General features: G+C 40.2%; 1 protein-coding gene across 2 annotated transcripts in view; it reads right to left on the bottom strand.

Annotated features, from left to right (window-relative positions):
- Nucleotides 1–22837, bottom strand: part of ASPH (aspartate beta-hydroxylase) — a 195036-nt gene that overhangs the window by 10651 nt on the left and 161548 nt on the right. For both annotated transcript variants that reach the window (XM_011931942.1, XM_011931941.1), the window contains 3 exons: nucleotides 14693–14828; nucleotides 6837–6928; nucleotides 6333–6466 (listed from right to left, as the gene is read on the bottom strand). In XM_011931942.1, coding sequence (XP_011787332.1) covers nucleotides 6333–6466; nucleotides 6837–6928; nucleotides 14693–14828 — 362 coding nt within the window. The remainder of the gene's footprint in view (nucleotides 1–6332; nucleotides 6467–6836; nucleotides 6929–14692; nucleotides 14829–22837) is intronic.

Here is a 22837-nt window from a genome sequence, read left to right as displayed (position 1 = left end):
AGCAATATAGAATTATATAGGACTAAATCACCGATTGCCAATTCGTTTTTTCAGTCTGTCGCTAAGTGACGCTAATGTCGATGTGTGCTTTCCTGACAATCTATCAGTCTTGTTCAACATTTCAGGCTAGCAATTTGCAGGCAATAATGCTGAATCTGCAGGAGAGCTCCAAGGTCATGGTTCCTTCTCTTAGCACAGTTCCAGCACACTGTGGAATGCCCTTGGAGATTCAGAAGAATGAATTTCTCTCTGGGATCATTTAAAGCTCACACAACTCAGCCACTCCCTGAGTACAACAATTAATTCCCACTCACTGGGAGCATGTTTATTCCCTGACTCAAGTTTACTCAGCTCTGGATCAAAATTGCTAATTAGTCTATCTTTTTTTTTTTTTTTGAGATGGAGTTTCACTCTTGTCACCCAGGCTAGAGTGCAGTGGCAAGATCTTGGCTCACTGCAACCTCCGCCTCTCTGGTTCAAGTGATTCTCCTGCCTCAGCCTCCTGAGTAGCTAGGATTACAGGCATTAGCCACCACGCCCGGCTAATTTTTGTATTTTTAGTAGAGACGGGGTTTCACCATGTTGGTCAGGCTTGTCTTGAACTCCTGACCTCAAGTGATCCACCTGCCTCGGCCTCCCAAAGTACTGGGATTACAGGCGTGAGGCATCACATCTGGCTCTGATGAGCTTATTTTACAGACCACAAAGCATGGTCCCCCCTGAGGTGACATGAACAGAAGGCCCAGAAAGAGAAACTCCCAGCTGCTTTCTCTACTCATCTGGAAACAAAAACCAGCATTTGAAGTGATCACCTTATAAGTACAGCGTGATCTTAATTGTATAAACTACAACAAAATCCAAAAAGCCCAAGCAAGGGTATGTGATCATGTCTAGAACACAAACTTTCAAGCCAGAATGCCTGGAACTGAACCCACTACTAAAATTGCAGTGGGTTGAATGTCCCCATAAGCCGCCCCACCCTCCTTCCCCACTAAAAAGATAGATTCATCTGGAACCTGTGACTATCACCTGATTTGGAAATAAGATCTTTGCAGATTGAATTCAGTCAAGGATTTTGAGATGAGATCAACCTGGATTAGGGTAGGCCCCAAATCCAATGATAAGTGTTCTTATAAAAGAAGAGAGGAGAAGACTCAGGGAGAAAGCAATGTGAACACAGAGGCAGGGACTGAAGTGATGTGTCTATAAACCAAAGAACACCAAGGGCTGCCAGCAGCCAGAAGCTAGGACAGGGGAACAGATTCTCCCTTAGAGCCTCCAGAAGGAACAACCCTGCCAACACGCTAGTTTTATACTTTGGCCTCCAGAACCACAAAAGAATACATTTCTGTTGTTGTAAGTCATTCAGTTTGTGATAATTTGTTGTGGCAGCCTTATGATACATATATAAATGTCAACCTCAGGCAAGTTACTTATCTTTATACCTCAGTCTACTCCACTGTAAAACAGGAATTTTAATAATTCTAATTTAACAGGATTGCCATAAGCATGAATGAGTTAATGTATGTAGAGTGCTTAGAACTGTGTTTGACACAGATATAATTTTGGAACAACATATATTATTACTATAATCATTATCATCAATACACATATATAGTCATTGAGAAGCACCTGGCAATAGTTCTGGGTATTGGGATAAAACAATACATTTTTATTGAGCTTCTCTGTGTTATATAAATTATGTGTGAGGGACGTGTATCAGTTTTCTAATCAGAAGGCATTTACTGATTTGAAATGATCATTTCATTTACAGTGGTAAGGGCTGCATACCTGCCAGTTCATCCTCAGAGAGCTACGCTATGCTTTGCAGGGATGGAATATTTAAACTGTATACACACTGGTGGAAATCTTAATCTGATTATTAATACCTGAGAACAACAATGTACAAATTGCTACAGGTAACCTCCTCTTTTAGAAGTTGAGACGTTCTGAAAAATTGCTGCCTTTGACTAGCACAAGGAAACCAATTTCTTGGTGTGCGTGTTTTTCTTTCCATGCAAAAAGAACTTCTACAATCATAGCACAGAACTTCCAGATTTCATACTAGAGTCTTTCTGTCCTCAGAGTTTATAAACTACTATTAGATTTCCAGCTCTTTTCACTGTAAGCATTGCACAGCACTTTAATTGACACACTTCTCTTATGAAAAGCACTATTTTGTAATGAAGTGCTAAGCCCAACTCAACCACCCTTGAGTTAAGAAATATTAAGGATGAGAATGCAACACAACATAAAGCTGGCACAATAGAAAGTGGAGAAGGGCTGCTGACCAGCAGTCATGATGAGGCAGAAGGGCCCCTGTGCTCAGCAACTCTTCAGGGAGGAGAGGACGGAAGCATTGCAGTCTCCCTGGCCCAATAATAGGCAGGTGAGTTGCAAGCACTTTTAAATAATCACTGTGGATTTGCAAAATACACCATCTGCAAATTATTATTATCAGCAGCTCCTTCCTGTCACACAAAATAGGTTGTATTTTACCTCAGCAGAAACTGAGGGGCTGCCAAGTTAATGATCTCATTCAAGGCCCCCATCCGAGTGGGCTGCAGTGGTCCTTCTAACCCTCCTCTGCCTCTGCTAGGAGAAGATGGTTAAACCTAATTATGTTTTAAGCTTCAGGGGAGGGGTTAGCAGTTGTTTTCTTTATCAAACATGGACACAAGGTGTTTGCTGGGAGCCGGGAGTGGGGAATGCACCTACAAATGTGCTCCTGGGGCAGGTCTCTCAGCATCACTCCTGCATTTGTTTTTTATTTGTTTTAAAGAGATGGGGTCTCACTACGTTTGTTGGAGTGCAGTGGTGCAATCATGGCTCACTGCAGCCTCACACTCCTGGGCTCTAGTGATCCTCCTGCCTCAGCCACTGTAGTGGCTGTGACTATAGGCCCATGCCACCATGCCCAACATGTGTCTTGAGCCCTCTGTGACTTTGTGCTAAGCCTCCTGGCACCATCCACCTGCTCGCGTTCTTGATTGCCACATCCATTCTTCCAATCTTGGATTTCTCTTTCTGTCTCAGGCCACTGAAGACTAAGCTCAGTTCCATCTCTCTTCCTCTCCCTGCCTATGCCTAAGTAGATTTATTATTATTACTTTTTTAAGACAGGGTCTTGCTCTGTCACCCAGGCTGGAGTGCTGTGGTGTAATCACAGCTCACTGCAGCCTTGAACTCCTGGGCTCAAGCGATTAACCTGCCTCTGCTTCCTGAGTAGCTGGGAGTACAGGTGCACGCCATCATGCTAGCATATTTTTTTAAAAAGTTGTTTTTGTGACTGGGCGTGGTGGCTCATGCTTGTAATCCCAGAACTTCGGGAGGCCCAGGCAGGCAGATCACGAGGTCAGGAGATCAAGACCATCCTGGTTAACATGGTGAAACCCCATCTCTACTAAAAATACAAAAAAATTAGCCGGGCATGGTGGTGGGCACCTGTAGTCCCAGCTACTCGGGCGGCTGAGGCAGGAGAATAGGGTGAACCTGGGAGGCAGAGCTTGCAGTGAGCCGAGATCACCCCATTGTACTCGAGCTTGGGTGACAGAGTGAGACTCCATCTCAAAAAAAAAAAAGTTGTTTCTGTGGAAACGGGGTCTTACTGTGTTGCTCAGGCTGGTCTTGAACTCCTGGCCTCAAGCAATCCTCCTGCCTTGGCTTCCCAAAGTTCTGGGATTATAGGCATGAACCACCTTGCCTGGCCCTAAGTGGATTTTTCTCTAGTGATTTTGTTCCAAGTATCTACAAGCAGAATACAGAAGAGAAGGAGGAAGGCAGGAAGGCAGGAACGCGGGGAGGCAGGGAGGCAGGGAGGGAGGGAAGGAGGGAGGCCGGCAGGCAGGCAGAAAGGAAAGAAGGGAGGGAGGAGGAAGGAAAGGAGGGAGGGAGAGAGAAAACATAGGAGGTGGGAGGTGAGGGAGAGAGCGAGTGAGCTGGTGAAAGAACAAATAAACCCTAAAAGCCTAAGGAGCACTGAGGCATGCAGCTGGGTGCTCTTCTCCATCTCCACTGCCTCATGCTCTCCTGTGATCTCCAAGGAGTTACCTTGTCAATCTGTGCCTGCTCCAGCATTCTCCCACCTCCTCTCTAAATTCCTTGCATCCCCCAATGTGTCCCTGCTCCTTTTCACTTTGGCAGGGAGACCCTGAAGACCCAAACCAGGTTCCCAATGTAAGACAAGATTCATTCCATGCCTGAAAAAACTTCTACCTGTCCAGTGATCCCTGATTCCTCCTCCTGGTCTACCTGATTCTGCCTTTCTTGCCCCATTTCCTTCTTGGTTCTCCTTCCTCCTTCTGTCTTTTAAATACAGATGTTTTCATGGAACCTTTTCATTTCTGTCATCCTTCGATTGTCTCAAGCTTCCTCTAGAAGTTCTTGCTAAACGTGACTCTCAAATCTTTATCTCTAGACTTACCTTCTCCCCTGAGTGCCAGGTCTCTATTTCCAGCCACCTCCTGGATGGTTCTACAAGTGTGTTCCAATAGCAACTAAATAAAATATGTACAAGCACTGAATTCATTTTCCTTTCCTTGAACTTGCCTCATGCCTCCCAAATTCCCAAGATTTGCTCAAGCATCGCCACCCTCCACTGTCCAAAGACTGCAATTGCAGCAGCATCTTGGATGCCCCATTCCTGTACCACACATTCAAGAGTCACCTGATATCTCTTGCATCTGCTCTCTAGTCTCCATTTCTTTCCAGCATCCCAATTTCAGCTCTGCTTATCTTTTGGGTGGGCCGCTGTGACAGCCTGCTAATTGTTCTTCCCACTGTCCCCACAGGATTCACCCATGGGTTCCACAGTAACTTCCTAACAAAGGTCTGATCCCATTAGTTTGGGATTCAAAGCCTCCTATGATTTAGTTTCTAAAAAGACTCTTTCACTTTGCAACCTTATTCTTTATGTACCATACACTGCTGGCTGCTGATGTATTATTCAATATTCTTCATATGTGGCCATAATTTTTGGCCTCTGTGCCTTTAATGGATACTGTTCCGGAATATCCCTCTTTAGCTTTCAATGTTCGAATCCTTCTTGTCTTCAAAAACTGCCACTCTGCAAGTTGAGTCCCTGCAAGCAGGTGAGGCTCCTGCTCATGGAGCCATCTGTAGTATTTTTAGCTTTTCTGTAGAGACGCCATTGTAGTACCTCTTTTATGACCCCTATGGCCTTCAATCTTGTGTTATCTTCCTGAGCAACACACCCAGCAGAGGATGGCCCCTTCTCAGTCATCTCTGAATTTCCCACAGCACCATGGGCTGCCCAGGGCAGTTATCTGCCAATAACCAAATAAACAATTCTGCAGACCCCTGAGCACTCATCCTCCACTCAGACCTCTACTAAGGACAATAAGAAATGTGTAAGATGACAATAACGTGGTTTCTGATCTCCAGGAGCTTACATACAGCTTGCTATAGAGATAAGGGTAATATATATTAATGAATAAAGAGCATTAGAAGATAGGGAATGGGATTACTGAAGATATATACTCTGAGAGGTTCTACTTTAATAAAACTAATTTTGGATAGGTGAAAAGATGGGCATTCTAGGGACAGAGATTACCAGCATCACAGGTACAGAAGCCAGAGCAAGTATGGTTTGTTCAAAAGATCATAAATAAATCTGTCATGATTAGGAAAGCAAGAGGCAAGGGAGGGAGAGGAGATCTAATATTCATCACATCCCTACTGATACCAGAACATGGACTAAGCACCTTGGAGGCATTATTCCAGTTAATCCATACAACAACCCTGCAAAGCAGATGTTATCACTGCCAATTTTATAAGCAAGAAGGCTGATGTTTGAAGGGATTAAGTAAGTAGCCAAGGTTACACAGGTTGGGTGGCAGAGCTGGGATTTGAAAAAGGCAGCCAGCTTCCATTGCACCACACCATCTCCTCTAGATCAAAACGTATAAATATCATGGGGTGAGTTCTTCAGTTAGGGGGACTTCTTGTATTCATGAATAAGTCAAGTTGCAAAGCAGGAAACATAATGCATAACATCTGCAGGGCTCAATGCATGCTGGCTGACTCTGAATGCACATCTGTCTACCCACAGAGAGAAACAAGGCAGCTCCTCAACTAGATAAGTACTCTGCCAAGAAATAATGGAGGAGGGCAGCCCTAGAGCTGGGCAATGTCTCCAGGCTAATAGAAAGCACCAAGAAGGGGTATACACTCAAGAGTTTGGATTAATATCACTTTGCTCCAGTCTGCTTCAGCTACAAAAGAAGATAAGTAATCCAAAGGAACACAGCTCTGTTGTAACAAACTCTCATCCTCAGAGGTGATGGATATGATGGATAACAGAGGACACATACTTGGTCTCATTGGCACATCGAATCTTGCAGCCTTCCTTGGGAATCACCAAGCCCAGGTGCATTCGGAGCCTGCAGTTTGTGGGCCCTGTGTGCGGCCACACGTGAGTCCCAGGGTGCATGATGGAATATTTGATCTGCATAGAAAACATGACACTCCATTCAGCCATTTATCAAGGTGTGGAGGAACTGCTAAGTTAAGGTGACAGTAAAAAATTACTGTCAGTTTGGATTAGCACTTTTGTAAGATTTAATATTTATATTCAAGTCTTATTTCTTTGTGAAGGGACTAAAAATAAGCACTCAAATTTTCCACAAAGCGATAAACACTGAACATTTTCCACCCTCAATTCTGACGTCAACCACATAAAATTATGTTTCAGTAAAAAGAGCATGTAAAAAGAGGCATTTACTGAGCCAAAGGAAACAACCATTTCTTTGTAAAGGCCAAAACGCCCTTATTCCTAACAATTAATTATGTTCTCCCCAGCACGACACTCTTGGTACCTGTCCTCTTCTGCATCCTGTTGTCTCGGGGAACTTTTCTAGTAAGGTACAGGTTTTAGGAGCTCCTTTGCAGGCATTTTCATTTCTTCTTCCTAGAATAAATAACATAACTGTTGGAAACAAATCACAGTAAAGCTTAAACTTATCCCATTTAGATGAAGTGAGAGCTATATGTCATCTTCACTGCAGGAATGAGAAGATTGAGTAAACATGAGAAGATGACATAGGAATGCAAAAGGCTTATTAGAAAATAATAAAAATTAATCAATAAAGAAGACATGTCTTGCTCCAATAGGTAGTGAATGGCAGAGTAGGGAGCCAAATTCTCCACTCGGTATTGGACTATTTGACTAAGAATGTCTAACGGACAAGAGGCAAGTTAAAGGCAGTTAACCTTGAACAACACAGGGGTTAGGGGCTTCGATCCTCCATGCAGCCAAAAATCTGTGTATAACTTTTGACTCCCTAAAAATTTAACAACTAATAGCCTACTGTTGACTGGAAGCCTTACCCTATATCATAAATAGCTGATTAACATATTTTGTATGTTATATGTATTATATACTATAGTCTTACAGTAAAGTAAGCTAAAAAATGAAAATGGTATTAAGAAAATAATAAGGAAGAGAAAATACTTTTACAGTACTGTACTGTATTTTATCAATACCATAAGTTTACATCATCTGTTTACAAGATGAATTGAATGTCTGAAATGGCCTGCAACTACAGGTACAGACCTTAATCTACAGTACACATCAAGCAATTCAACTTTTTCTTACAGGGTCATGACTTTTCTCTGCTTCTTGGCAGCATTTCCAGCATCACTAGTTGCTGTTTGTATAAGTACCATGGTGTTATTCGAGGTTTGCAGCATTGCATTAAACACAAGGAAAAATACACAAGAACCATAAGAGACCACTTTTTACCGTGATATGCAATTTACTGGAGACAGGAACTGCTCACATGGGGACGACAGTATCACATGTTATTTTAAGCAGATACTCAAAACATTTGAGCTTGCCGAATAGCAACGGGAGGCAGCTATGAAATTATTACAGTAGTATAATCTGTACTACAGTTAATTTAATGGAATTATGATTTAACACTGCATCTTTATGTTTGTTTACATTTCTCTTGACTGTGAATGGTGCTATGTATGGTCTCTAAGTGCTTCCATGCATATGTTGATAAATTTTATTTCTTTATAATAGATTTGTATATATATATATATATATATAGTAAGTGATAAAATAGATTAGTACCTATATATATTTCAAGGATTCATGACACACCTAATTTTTCTTAATTTTAAAAAATATTTCCAGGCTATAAGGTTCATCTGAAAGTTTTTTTCAAATTGTCACAAATCTCAAAAAATTTTCCAATATATTGACAAAAATTCGTACATAATGGATCCATGCAGTTCAAACTCATGTTGTTCAAAGGCCAAATGTACTTATTTTTTCCCCTGTGACAGGCAAAATAACAGTCACCTCCCAAAAGATGTCCATACCCTCACCCCATAACCTGTGAATATGTTACCTTTCATGCAAGGGGGAATTAAGGCTGTAAGTGGCACTGAGATTTCTTATCAGCTCACCTTAAAATAAGGAGATTAACTAAGATTACCTGGATGGGCCCAAGGTAATCACAGCATCCTTAAATGTGGGAGGAGGAGGCAGATGAGTAAGTGTCAGAGTGATACAGCATGAGAAAGAATTGACTGGCCACCACTGGCTCTGAAGATGGAAGGGGGTCAAAAGCCAGGGAATGTGGGCAGCCTCTAGAAGCTGGAGACTCCAGAGGGAATACAGTCTTGGTGACACTTGTATTTTAGCCCAGTGTGATCAATCATAGACTTCTGACCTCTAGAACTATAAGATAATAAATGTGTCTGTGTTTTAACCTATTAAGTTTTGTGGTAATTTGTTACAGCAGCCACAGGAAACTAATACATCCCCTAAAGAAGGAAAATAGTTTATATTATATTTTTAACCTAGAAATGAATTTCTAGGACTATACTAGTTATCAAAACACTATTTTTATTGGAATTTTAATGTCTTTTTCAATATCCAGATCATCCTATATATGATGATAAAGAATAGGATTTAAATGAAGAAGGGGTATTTGAGAGAGGACATATTCTATGCATGACTGTCAAGAGCACAGATTCTGGGACATATCATTTAAGCATCCTGAACTATGCAAATTTCTTTACACTCTATAAAGCCCCTGCTTATTAGGGAAGATGTGCTCAGAATGTACACAGTATCATCTGCTCTCACAGGGGAGCAAAACAATGGTATTTTTAAAAGTCAGAGACATTTTAATTCCCTGTTCAAGACTCCTACAAGAGACTGCTACATCTAAAGCTGAGTTTAATTTTATTTAATTAATGTTAATTATATCCTAAGATAATCATATACTGAGAATAAAATAAGAGTTACAAAAAATGCAACTAAAAGGTATTCGCCCCAATCAAATGGAGCTCAATGTTTTAGAAAACAACTTAGCTTTTTCTAAGTAACCTTTTTGGCTCTTAATTGAATAAAATGTTAATTGCTAATTTTAGTTATTAAGGGAGTTCCCCAAATGAACAATAAATGTCAGTTTGGGTGAATATTACATAAACCTATGAGTCATTGTAAAGCATTTTTAAGCCTGAGCTTTCCAAGGCTTCTGGTGTGCAGGGCCTGGGGCCGCTTGGCAGGAACTCCCAGTTCTGAGCTCTGTGCCTTCCAGGCAGCAGTTAAGTGAAACTGGTGGCTTGAGGAGCAAACAGAGGTGGCCTGGAGTTCTCACAAGCACCGCATGGCTGAGCATGTGCTACCTGGAGAATAGATGTGCCTTACCTGAATGACAGGTGATGAATGGGTAACCAAATGGGTTGTGTCCCTGAGATTTTCATGGGATTAGAGAACACCTCTAGTCCTTCAGACACATTTATCTTTCTGGTCCGTAAACACAGATTCTCTGTGCAGTAGACTCTGGGCGTTCACGCACTGTCACTGGTGATTTTAACTATTCACACCTGATCGTGAGTGTCCAAGGAAAGCAACAACAGTTCCTTGGTGCTCACCATAGGCCAGGAACCACACTGCATGATGAGACTGCCTCATTTGATGTCTACAACATGCCACAAGAGAGGCTCGATTGGTGGTGTATTTTATAGAAAGGCAATTGAGCCACAGAGGGGTCACATAGTAAACAGCAGAGAAGGAATTTCACTTCAGCCAGACTGGACCCAGTGTTCATGCTCTTAACCAGACCAGAGACCACCTCCCCATTAATGTTATTACATCATGTGCTATTGTTAGGCCATAAAAATGTAACATTATTATCATATATTGGATAACTGTGCCAAGTCTTTCATCTAGTGCTCACTGATACTAGTAACAACTCCATACTTGAGGCACCGTGTCATTTTTCAGATGAGGGATTTGAAGCTCAGAGATTCAGGGGCATGCATACATCACACAGCCAACAAGCGGTGCATCCAGGACTCTAACCTAGGATTGCTGGTTTCCAAAGCCAATGCTTTAAAGCATAATTTCTCATTTTGTTGCATTGTAAATTAGAAGGCAGCTGTGCAGGAGCAAATCAGTCAGCCCGAAGAGGAATGCCCAGCATCTGCAACTCACTGCGGCTTTGTTGTTGTTCAATTATTTCTCACCAACGTTAAAGTAACTCTCAAGAAGTAATAAACATTGCTCTTTGGGAAAATAGCTCTAGAAAGAGATCTAACAGCCAATGTGAATCTGAAAGTCATTTAAATCTATCACTTCTTACACATGAATATACTTTGTGAGGGCTATTCATGGAGCTGGTATCCTGGGTTGTATCTTTTATAAATTTCAAGGCTCTACTTCTGGGGCAACAACAGGTTCCATCTTGCATGACAACTCTGATCAGTTGCCAGCAGTCACCTAGAACACTGTTGAGAAGGGCTTAGAGGTTCAGCCTCAGCTTATTCAGAAAGGTTGTTGGGGTCAGTTAGCACCTTTCCCATGGGCTCTGGAAGAAAAAGTGACTGCACATGTGTGGCATATTTTAATCACTGTTGGTGGCACTTACTAAAATATGAGCAAAATAGATGTTCCATAATATTCACATAACAATTTAAAAACATATTTTTGGGGAACAACATTATTATTTATATTTGCTGATTCCATTTTTTTCCCTTCAACTCTAAAAAGCCAGTCCTTATAAAGGAATATAGTTCAGTCCTAATGAAACTACTTGGAGACTGTTATCAGTTCACTAGGGCTGCCGCAAGCAAATACCACAGACTGAGTGGCTTAAACAACAGAAGTATATTTTCTCACAGTTCTGGAGGCTGAAAGTCCAAAATTAAGGTGTGGGCAGGCTTGGTTTCTCCTGAGGCCTCTCTTCTTGGCTCTTACGTGGCCACCTTCTTGTTGTGTCCTCACGTCCTTTTCTCATCCCTAGTGATATGGTTTGGCTGCATCCCCACCCAAATCCCAACTTGAATTATAGTTCCCATAATCCCCATGTGTCATGGGAGGGACCTGGTGGAGATAACTAAATCATGGGGGTGGTTTCCCCTATCCTGTTCTCATGATAGTGAGTTAGTTCTCATGAGAGCTGATGGTTTTATAAGGTGCTTCCCCCTTTGCTTGGTACTCATTCTCTCTCCTGCTGCCATGTGAAGAGGTGCCTTCCACCATGATTGTAAGTTTCCTGAGACCTCCCCAGTCATGTGAAACTGTGTATCAATTAAACCTCTTTTTCATATAAATTACCTAGTGTATCTTCATAGCAGTGTGAGAACAGACTAACACATCTAGTGTCTCTTCCTCTTCTTATCAGGGCATCAGTTGTGTTGGGTCAGGGCCTCATCCTTATGACTTCATTTAATCTTAACTATCTCCTTAAAGGCCCTATCACCAAATACAGTCACATTGGGGGTTAGGGCTTCAACATATGAATTTTGCGGGTACACAGTTCAGTCCATAGTAGAGACCTACCATAATTTTACTTCACAAAACTTTCAGCCTCAGCCTTAGGCATTCTACTACCCAGCAGCATGGTTTGCTAACTAGACAACAGCTAAGTGTTTACTGAGCCGGATATTCATCACCTTTTTCTCTGAATCTGAGCTCTCAATGTGGCTAAACAAACTAGTCTTTCACCTCCCTCCCTACCATGTCCGCCCCTGTCCCTTCCACTCCAGAATTCCTCTTCTCTATTTCTGAACCACAGCACCTGAGATGGATGCCATCCTGCTTAGCTACCATAGTACTTGCCATAAAACTTATATTTTCTTTTCTTTCCTTTTTTTTTTTGACAGAGTCTCGTTCTGTTGCCCAGGCTGGAGTGCAGTGGCATGATCTCGGCTCACTGCAATCTCTGCTTCCTGGGTTCAAGCGATTCTCCTACCTCAGCCTCCCGAGTAGCTGGAATTACAGGAATGTGCCACCATACCCAGCTAATTTTTTGTCTTTTTGGTAGAGATGGGGTTTCACCATGTGGGCCAAGCTGGGCTTGAACTCCTGACGTCAAATGATCTGCCTGCCTTGGCCTCCCAGAGTGCTGGGATTACAGGCATGAGCCACCACACCAAGCCCCAAACTTATTTTCTATACTATGAATTTGTTTCTAGAAAATAGTTACTGGATTCCCCCATTAGAACCATGGAATCATACACCAAAGACCATAAAGAACTTTAAAAAATCTTCCTAAAAGGGAAACTACATGAATTTTATCCCTTTATGACAATAAAATAGAACTAGAAATTCAGTTTTAAAATTTGAAGCAGGCTGAGTGCAGTGGCTTACATCTGTAATCTCAGCATTTTGGGAGGCCAAGGTAAGAGGGTCACTTGAAGCCAGGAATTCAAGACCAGCCTGGGCCTATAGAGTGAGACCCTATCTCTATAAAAACATTTAAAAATTAGCTGGGTATGTAGATGCACACATGTAGTCCTAGCTACTTGGGAGGAGAATTGCTTGAGCCCAGGAGATAGAAGCTGTAGTGAGCTAGGATTGCACCATTGCATGCCAACCTGGGCAAGAGAGCAAGATCTTGTCAATCAATCAATCAATGTTGAAGCAACTACAACAGATTGGAAAACACATGCTCAATCACACACAGACACATATACATATAGATCATTTAAAGTCAACGTGGAAACCAGGGCAGAAATGCAGTCTTTTTTTGAAAATAACTCAGGTAAAAATACCATATATTACAGTGTAGGGAATACATTCAATGCTGTAACTATAGGTCAGTGCATAGCCTTAAATGCTTTTATTAATAAGAAAGAATGAAAATAAATTTACTAAGGAATTCCAATCAAAATATTTAAAAGAAAAATAAAACAAAACAAAAAAGAACAGGAGAAGGAAGAGAAAATATAAATTCAGGAATTACAATTCTATCACATATAAGAAAGAGAAAGAAAGAACATGTAAATTCCATTCAATGGGAATAAGAATTTAACAAAGATACTAAGAAAGTAAAATACATTCTAAGAAATAAAGTAATTCATGGAAAATCAGGCATATTCCACCTATGTGAAAATTTAGAAGACAAAATGTTACCTCCAACAAAATTACTGACTCCGTAAGTCATTTTCTTTCTTGCTTAATGCATTTTATGTCGTATAATACTTTGCATATTAATTTTATCAAATACTTTTTCTTTTGGCAGAAACTATGGTTTCTAGAAACTAGTGCTAGGATGTCCACTACTCTGAAGCATTGCTCTAGAAGGCCCATAGGTTCTATGATGCATAAGGATGTTAATGGAATCAAAGTATCAGGTGAACACATAAGTGCCAATAGAATGGACTCATCTTAGTGACATGTCAGCGGCAAATTAGCATATTACCCACATATGGATTGTACAGCTCCATTTAAAAAAATCTTGTTGGCAAAAAGTGGATAGTCACTTTTTTCATGGTTATCTCTCTTTTGATGGAAGTATCCTTGAAAATATTACTAAAGTAGTTCCTCTTATTCTTACATAGAAACCGTTCTGACTGTCCTTATTTGTTCTTTCGTGTAAATTAGATGCATATTATAATCTGGATTTGTTTTCTGTAGCTGAAGATATGCAGCACGTGCTGTTTAGTCTTCAAAATAAATTTATTTTTGTATAGTTATTGTTAACCCAGGCTAACTCCATTTTTCAAGGAGAAAATTGGAGAGTCTTAAAGATAAAATTTAACGCTCCTCATTTTAAAGATAAATAATTCATTGAAAACACACACACACACACACACACACACACACACACACGCTGGAGCCCCATATGTGTGCCTGTACCTGGGTTAAGCTAAAAAAATATGAAGTTCAATATGAACCATGGCCTATTCCTGAAGAGCTGAGACAGCAGTTATCACTGTCTTGTCACTCTGGTGTGTTACCATTTTTACCAGCTGGTGTGTTACCACTTTTACCATCATCCGTGTTGATATCATTTTGCCATGCAAAGTCACATCCATTTTACAGGAGCAAATGATGCTCAGGGATATAACTTTCTAATACACTGATAACACCTGCTAGACTGTTCAGTTATGCCTACACAGTAGGATTAGAGTCAGTAACACATCATTCAACAGGAAAGACCAGAAAAATCAGAACACTATTTATAAATATTTATCCAAATACACATGTGGATATACACACAAATATACCTTCACACATACAAATAAGGGCTCAGATGCAGTTTTCAAAAACAATGAACAGATTTCAAAAATCTAGGTTTTTATGGGGCCCCTCGTTTAAGCCCAGGAATCCCAGTTCTGTGAAGCATCAACAGAAGACTCTTGTCAGTACCCACTTCCCATCAAGTTGAGGCTGCAGGGAACCACCTAGAAGTCAGAAGCTCACCTTGCTGCCACAGCGTGAACTGGCTCCAGTCCCCTTTTTCCCTCAGGTTTTCGTCCTCAGGCAGGAAGAGACCTTTGGCTTTATCCATCACTGCAAGGCCTTCATCTCGGATTAACTTCCAGTTTCTTTCTAAAGACTAGAGGGAAGATTCTGTCTTTACTGGACTGAAAATGGGCCTGGTGGAGAACCTCATAATGATTCTTGTTTTTTTTGAGGTTTGTTTCAGAAAAGAATTAATTTTTTGCCTTATCTAGATTGCTTATATTTCATTTTCCTCTGGGACTTCTTGTCATAGGTATAAAAAAACCAAATCTCAAGACTTTTCCAAACCAAATGTTTTTGCAACATAACAAGTTCAATAACTCCTAGAAACTTCAGAGAATAACCCTCTCCACAATTTAAGTTTTGCCTAAAGACTTTTTTTGAAACCACAACCTAAGAAGAGTGCTGATCTTGTTGATCAGATTACATTAGTACATGGTAACAACTTCCATGTGACACTCCAGCCTCCAAACTGAAACAGAAATCACAGACTTAATTTCACCTTTCAACAGAGTTCCTTACAAAGATGCCATTAAAGATGGTCAATATTAGTTCCACATTCAATGGTATCAGAAAAGTATCCACTGGAGGATTTGATACATAAAATTAACAGCAAACCAAAACAAATAAATGCACTAGTGTTTAGAATTCAGCCAAACAAAAATATTTCCTTGACTTCTCATTTATGAGGGAGCCTTAGCCCCTACCAGAAAGGGAGCTTAGGACCAGTAGAGACTAGGAGTGACGGGGCAGGTGATGGTAGATCCTGTGGAAGATCCTCTGGGCAATCTGCGCTATCATACTGGGTGTTGATTAGGAGTGGGAGGTGGGGGATGGTAGGATGAATAGGGGAGAAGGAAAAGGTGAGGATCTGAGCAGTAAACTAAGATGGATTTCCATCAGGAGACAAGCATAAAAACAGCTTTCCTACTTTAGGAAAGAGACAAAGCTGTACAGATACACCAGAATTTTGAAATGTTGATAATTTCAATCATTTCTATGTTCTATGAGAGGTGGATGAAATAGTTGAGTATATGGATTCATAGGCAGGGAGGAACATGTTAGCTGATTTCAACAAGAACCAGGGGCAGATCTATTTTCAGTGACTCGAGAGCATGGGACTAGAACTAATAAGTTACAAACCAAAAAACAGATTTTGATGCAAAAATGCAAACAAGTAGCACACTCTGACTGAGTTTCTTTGTAAATCATGGTTCTCTATCTTTTGAATTAGTCAAGCAAAATGATCAATTATTGGTTAGAACAAAGCACAAGATAATGTGTAGATTGTCTTTTTACCAAGCCCTGCTTTATAAACTCATGATTCCACATAAGAAGGCAATGTGGAATCAGGATGGCTGCAGAGCCAGAGGGCTGTGATACAGACAGAGATTTGCATGGAAACATGGTGCCAGCCCCAGCCAAACAAGGGAATACTTTTTATATCATGTGAAAACATTAGTTATTAAAATATTCTAGGGCAAGAAATAAATTTTGGTTGATTTTATAATTTTATGACATGTATGCATTAATTTGTGTTAATGTTGTTAATGAAAGACCCATGAGATTTGTGGAGGCCAAAGGAGAACTTTATTTTTCAAAAGCAATCTGCAGATTGCGGAGATGCAGCTTTGGAAAGTGCACTCCCAGGAAGGGTGGGGGAGAGGGAGATGTCAAAGGCCAAAACTGCAGGGCAGGGCAGGTGAGGCGTGTTGGGAGCAAGGAAGAATATTGGCTGGATGGCCTTTAAGCCCCAGATCACCAGTCTCCGGTGGTTAATTGGCTGGTTCCAGGTGGTTGGTTGGCTGGGTTTTGTAGGTGGTCTTGTTGGTGGTCAGATGGAGGAATTTCCAGTTGTAGTTGTTTCCAAAAACTGTTGACTTGGTTGCAGAAACACAGCTTCTGCAACACCTTCCAAGGACACAGAGAGCAGGAATGCTTCCTCACCCTGACATGGCCTCTTGGTTCTGTTTTTAACTTTTGAGCCAAAGGGAGTTCATCTTGTTTGCCAACTGGGGACATAGTTTGACCACATCTACACCTGCTACTACCATTGCCCAGCTTGGCGTGTCCTGGTCATTATCCATGTTTAGGGCTCTGTCCACCAACTAGGTTCCACATAACTCCATCCCAAGTAGGCAGGTCGTGAAGAACAGAGCAAAGATCGCATCTCAATAAAGAGACATTCAAAAGCCCTTACTTTGTCGGTCCACAGATGGAAAGCATACAACCATTTTGTAAAAAATCCCCAAGACCATGGAAAAGAAAAAAAATGCACCCTAGGATTTTGCTGTATGTTCACATCTTCCCAAATGCACCTCAACTGCCAACACTCACTCTGGATATTGTCACTTGTTCAAGTTGCTAGATAAATCTGTTAGATTCTTGTTAAATTGTCACACAGAGAAGGGGAGAATTGCTTCTCTAACACATAAAATTACTTTTCAAATGAGGTTATTGGTGCCTTATAAGGACAACCTATTCTTTTATTCCCTCCTGGTATTTTAGAAGATTCTTTTATTTCTTTAGAAACCTGATTTAGGGGCATGGTTGGAAACAGCTGATCTTTTGTTACTAAAATAGGGCACAAAGCCCTAGGGAAAAATGTTAAAGTGATTGCATCACTCAATATGATTTAACATTTTTTACTTAAGAATAGACTGTCTTTTATATATGAAACGTTGCCCTTCCTGCCCCTTCACCCCCAGTCTCCCCCGGGAAGTGTTGCCAAGGTACTTTTCGTGAAGAGTAATAATTTTTTCAAAAATGTTTTGGCTTTTCCTTGTTATATGTGGCGCATATGTACTGGATGACAGACTCGGGCTCAAAAGGGGCAAATGGGTGCAGAAGGGTCTCTCTGAACACATGCCCTAATATGCCACCAGACATGCTCAGTCCTAACTAGTACTACTAACTCAGTACTATCTAGTCCATTTTTATTATACAGCAGTCACTTATTTTCTCTTTTGAGTTCAATACTTTCTTACAGAATTTTACATTGGGAAGGAACCATACTGTTAATCAAGCTGAAATTTCCTCAGTTGAGGGAAGATGAAATGGCTCCTTGTGTGGTTAATAAGCCTAAATCCCACAGTCTGGTGGTCAGAACCGGTGCTGCCAAAACCCCTCCGTACTATCTCCTCCTCAATTATTAGAGAAGGTCACATTTAGGCATAAGGATTTCAGGCTGCAGTGGACTCAAAGGGCCCTGCTCCCCTCGAGCATAAGAGCAATTGCGAGGTACCCCAGCCTCCTGGTCTCAGAGATTTACTGGGTACCTGTGACTGTGGGAGAGCAACATGCTCCTCGGTGAGCGACATGCAGAGGGCAATACCTCCAAGACACTTCAACATCTTTGACAAGTGGGGAAAACCGAGGGAACCAAAAGATCCCACCAGTTGAACCTGATGACATGCGCTTGAAGGTGTTTGGAAAGACATAACAGGGACTTTTACAGGCACTGGGGAGAAATCTGGGGTGGAACCTAAGAATGTTGTTTTAAGCACAAACCAAGGAATCACATAATATAATATTCACATGGTTAGAGAAAATTAAAGATCAAATCTAATTACACTGGGCGCGTGTGTGTGTCTGTTTAGGATAAAAGCAAAATACCATAAACTGGGTAGCTTATAAATAACAGAAATTTATTTCCCACAGTTCTGGAGTGCAAGTCCAAACTCAAGATGCTGGCAGATTCAATTCTGGTGAGGGCCACTTTCTGGTTCATAGATGGTACCTTCTAGATGCCTCCACAAATGGTAGATGGGACAACCAGACTCTCTGGGGACTGTTTTATAAGGGCACTAATCTCATTCATGAAGGCTTTGCCCTTAAGGCATAAGAGTCACCAAAAGCCCCACCTCACTGTCACTTTGGGGTTAAATTTCAATAGATGAATTTGGGGGAGACACAAACATTCAGACTATATCAGTGTATGTGTGTGTAGGAGAGAGGGGGAGGGAGAGAGAATATGAATTTTCTCTACAGTAATACCACCCAGTTGTCTTCAATGGCAAAGAATTCAGTTTTTAGGAAATTCCAATGGAAAACTTGAAACTTGAAAACCAATGCCTACATTTTTAAAGGCCTCTTCTGAAATAGTACTCCCTTGACTCTAAACTCATCTATTTCAGAAAACTGAAAGAGAAACTAATTGCATTGGTATTTGAGTTGGTTGCCTGAAAGACAAAAGTTTCTAATTCCCATTTTTTCTTATGGCAAAAGAAGACTTTAGAAAGCAGAGGTTTGATTCTTTCCACAGTGGCACATGGCTTCACATAGCCATCTCAGCATGTGCCTCACAAGTTACACCTTAGCTATATTTTTCACTCTAGGCATCTATAAATGGACTTCCCAGTTCTGACCTCATGAATCCCACATCATGCCCCAGCTATCCTGAATCCCAGACCTGCATCCAGTTAAGACCAGTTTCCTCCTCTCCCCAGAGAGCCTGCTCATACCACCTGGATGCTGTACTTTTCTCTGTAACATCAAATTAAATTAAGTCCTATTTGTAAAATCTTCTCTTAAAATTGACCTCCTGCAGAAAGTCTTTCTCTTGAGAAGCGAACTAAAGCCTCATTTTTATTTATTTTTCTTATTAATGTTTTTGTTCAATTAAAAAATACACATTTTTTAAAGTCAAATATTATTACAGGTCTTATAATGAGAATTGCAGTCTCTTCCCCAATTCTTCCCCAATCCTCAGTCTAACTCCCAGCTAATTATTTAAAATATTTATTCTGCTATTAGCCTGCTCATATCTAAATAGCATGTTATATTGCTATTTTTGATTTATTAATTTGAGGCATTATCACTCATCTATTATAGAAGGTTAACAATTAAATAATTTAATGTCTTCATTCTCTATCCTTGTAGTACAGTTAATTTCACAAATCTTTCATATCAGTGCAAATTCACATTCAGGTTTTATAATATTATGACAATCAGGTATCACTCACACTTGACTAGAGTTGTAATGATTACACTTCATGTCACATGCAGCATTTTTTTCCTGTCCCCTTTTCATTGGCTTTATTTTGTAATGCACTTCATACTATTTCTTCACTAATTCTGAAAGAGTGCTATAAAATCCCCTGATGCTTTTATTCTCCCTTTTGCCAAAAACATTATAAATTGATTACTTTCTTGCTTTTTCTCTTTTTCTGAAGATAACCCTCCCACAGCCATTTGCCTTGCTCTGATCTGGATCAGCTGCTGTCTGAATTTGCTAGACAATCATGGCCATGGAACTCCCCTTGGCTTCTGCCTGGTACTGGGTTTCCTAATGACTGGATTCTAGTTGTTCCTGAGGAAGGACAGACCGCAGGTAAAACTGAATTCTGAAAGTGTCTCAAGCTCTTATACCTGATTGAAGGTTTGAGTATGTATGGTTAGGTATTTAAGTTGTAAATTTATTTAGTTAGTAAATAATGTTGTTTTATAATTTTTTCTTGTTATCTAGTGTGATACTATTTTACTTTAGTAATTGCAGAGTTGACAGAGATTGAATATTCAAAGCAAATAAGGCAACTCATTGATATACATTGCATAATATCAGATCAACACATTCAGCACCACCCATGCTGTACATTAGAGCCTCAGAACTTGTTCATCTTATAACTGAAAGTTTGTACTCTTTGACCAACATGTCCCCATTTCTCCCACTCCCCACCCCCAGGCAACCACTGCTCTACTCTGCTTCTATGAGTTTGACTTTTTTAGATGCCACATATAAGTGATATCATACAGTATTTGTCTTTCTATATCTGGCTTACTTCACTTAGCATAATGTCCTCCAGATTCATTCATGTTGTTGCACGCGGCAGGATATCCTTCTTTTTAAAGGCGGAGTAATATCCCATTGTGTTTATATACTACAGTTTTTCTTCATTCACCTGTTGATAGACATTTGGGTTGTTTCATATCTTGGCTATAGTAAATAATGCTGTAATAAACACGGGGGTACAGATACCTCTTTGAGTTACTGATTTCATTTCCATTAGATATATAATTAGAAGTAGGGCTGCTGGATTGTATAGTAATTCTGTTTTTAATTTTTTGAGGAACCTCCACATGGTTTTCCATCATGGCTGTACCAATTTACATTTCCACCAAGAGTGTACATGTGTTCCCTTTTCTCTGCATCCTCATCAACACTTGTTACCTCATTTTTTTCATAATAGCCATCCTAACAGGTATGAGGTGATATCTCATTGTCCTTTTGACTTGCATTTCTCTTATGAATAGTGATGTTGAGCACATTTTCATATACCTGTTGGCCATTTGTAGGTCTTTGAAAAAATGTCTACTTAGGCCCTTTGCCAATTTTTAAATTGGGTTATTTAGTTTTTTGCAATTGAGTTGCATTAGTTCCTAATATATTTTGGTTATTAACCCCTTATCAGATATATGGTTTGCAAATATTTTCTCCTGTTCCATAGATTGCTTTTCATTTTGTTGTTTCTTTTGCTGTGCAGAAGCCTTTTAGTTTGCTGTAGTCTCACTTGTTTATTTTTGCTTTTGTTGCCTGTGTTTTTCATGCCATATCCACAAAATTATTGCCAAGATGAATGTCTTTTTATAATTTTGAAAGGATTAGTCCATTACATTATAACTTTTAGTGTTGCTCTTGGGAAACCTGATGCCTTTTAGATTCTCCCCCTTCTTATCCTTCCTTCTCTAGAAGCTTTATAAGAGTCAGGATAGGAAAGTGTTTAGGGGTATAAAATTTGGAGCCAGACTGCATGTTTGGAGATCTGACTCTGTCACTTATTTGCTGTGTGATTTGGGGCAAATTACTTATCTCTGTGCCTTAGTTTATAAAGCTTTTCCCAAGAGTCCCTGAGAGAATTAAATGAGTGAAAAGTGCTTGCACTATATGTATAGTGCAAGCTATGATGATGATGAGGATTTAAGATCTTCTCTTTCTTTCCTGTTTCTTGAAATTTCATGGCAATATGCCTTATTGTAAAGGCAGGGTACTTAGAGGCACCCTTCAACCTGGAAACTCACATTTTTTCTATTCTGAACTATCTTCTAATATTATTCATTTCTTCTCTCTCTCTCTCTTTTTTTTTTTGCCTATTCTCCTTGGAACTCTTTTTATCTGATGTTAGCTATGTTAAATTGAGCCTCTAATCATCCTATGTTTTCTATCTTCCATCTTTTCCTTTTTGTTTTTCCTTCTGGGAGATTTCCTAGTTAGTATTAGACTGCTTAAATTCTTATTTCTGCAAATCACACTTTTTAATTTCTGAGAGCCCTTTCTCAGTTGTTCCTTTTTATACTATCCCATACTTGTTTTACAGATACATATCTTCTCTTATTGCTCTGAGTATATTAGAGGTATTATTTGTTTTCCTTTTGTTCCCTATATTTTCTCGATTTCCCCCAAGCTACATCATTCTTATTGTTTTGTTCATCTTTAATGTTAAAAATCTCCTTAATGTTTGGTGATCCTTGGCTGTCAGTCCTACAAAATTGAGACAACAACTGGACATCTTGTGAAAGGGCAGGGCCTGTGTCTGACAGGCCTCCATCCATGTTGGGTGCATTGTTAAGCCAGTTTGTTTTTTAACTGGGGACCCTAAAATGTCAGTGTAGATAAGTCTATTCTTTGAGGCCATGCAGTTTCTTGAGTTGCTGTAGTACCAGGTGCCTTGAATTTCTTCTTTGGAAGCTTCTCTGTAATTACTATAGTTTCTGCTATCTTGGATCCACCAAATCATCTACTTCTGTTTTCCACTATCAAAATTACATGCTCACACTGTTCACCTGCTATTGTCTCCCTTTAAAAACCACCATTTGTACTATTTTATTCTTGTATTGTTATTTAAGTGAAGTTTCAGGTGGGGGGGCGCTATTAAATGCATGTGCTCAGTTTGTTTAATCCTTCTTGACTCTTTTATTTCATTTTATTTTATTTTTGAGACGGATTTTCGCTCTTGTTGCCCATGCTAGAGTGCAAAGGCTCGATCTCGGCTCACCACAACCTCTGCTCCTGGGTTCAAGCAATTCTCCTGCCTCAGCCTCCCCAGTAGCTGGGATTACAGGCATGCCCCACCACGCCCAGATAATTTTGTATTTTTTTTTTTTTTT

Source organism: Colobus angolensis, unplaced genomic scaffold, assembly GCF_000951035.1.
Source record: "Colobus angolensis palliatus isolate OR3802 unplaced genomic scaffold, Cang.pa_1.0 Scaffold92, whole genome shotgun sequence".
Taxonomy (NCBI): Eukaryota; Metazoa; Chordata; class Mammalia; order Primates; family Cercopithecidae; genus Colobus; species Colobus angolensis.
The sequence above is the reverse complement of the archived record's forward strand: the minus strand, read 5'-3'. Positions and strand labels throughout refer to the sequence as shown.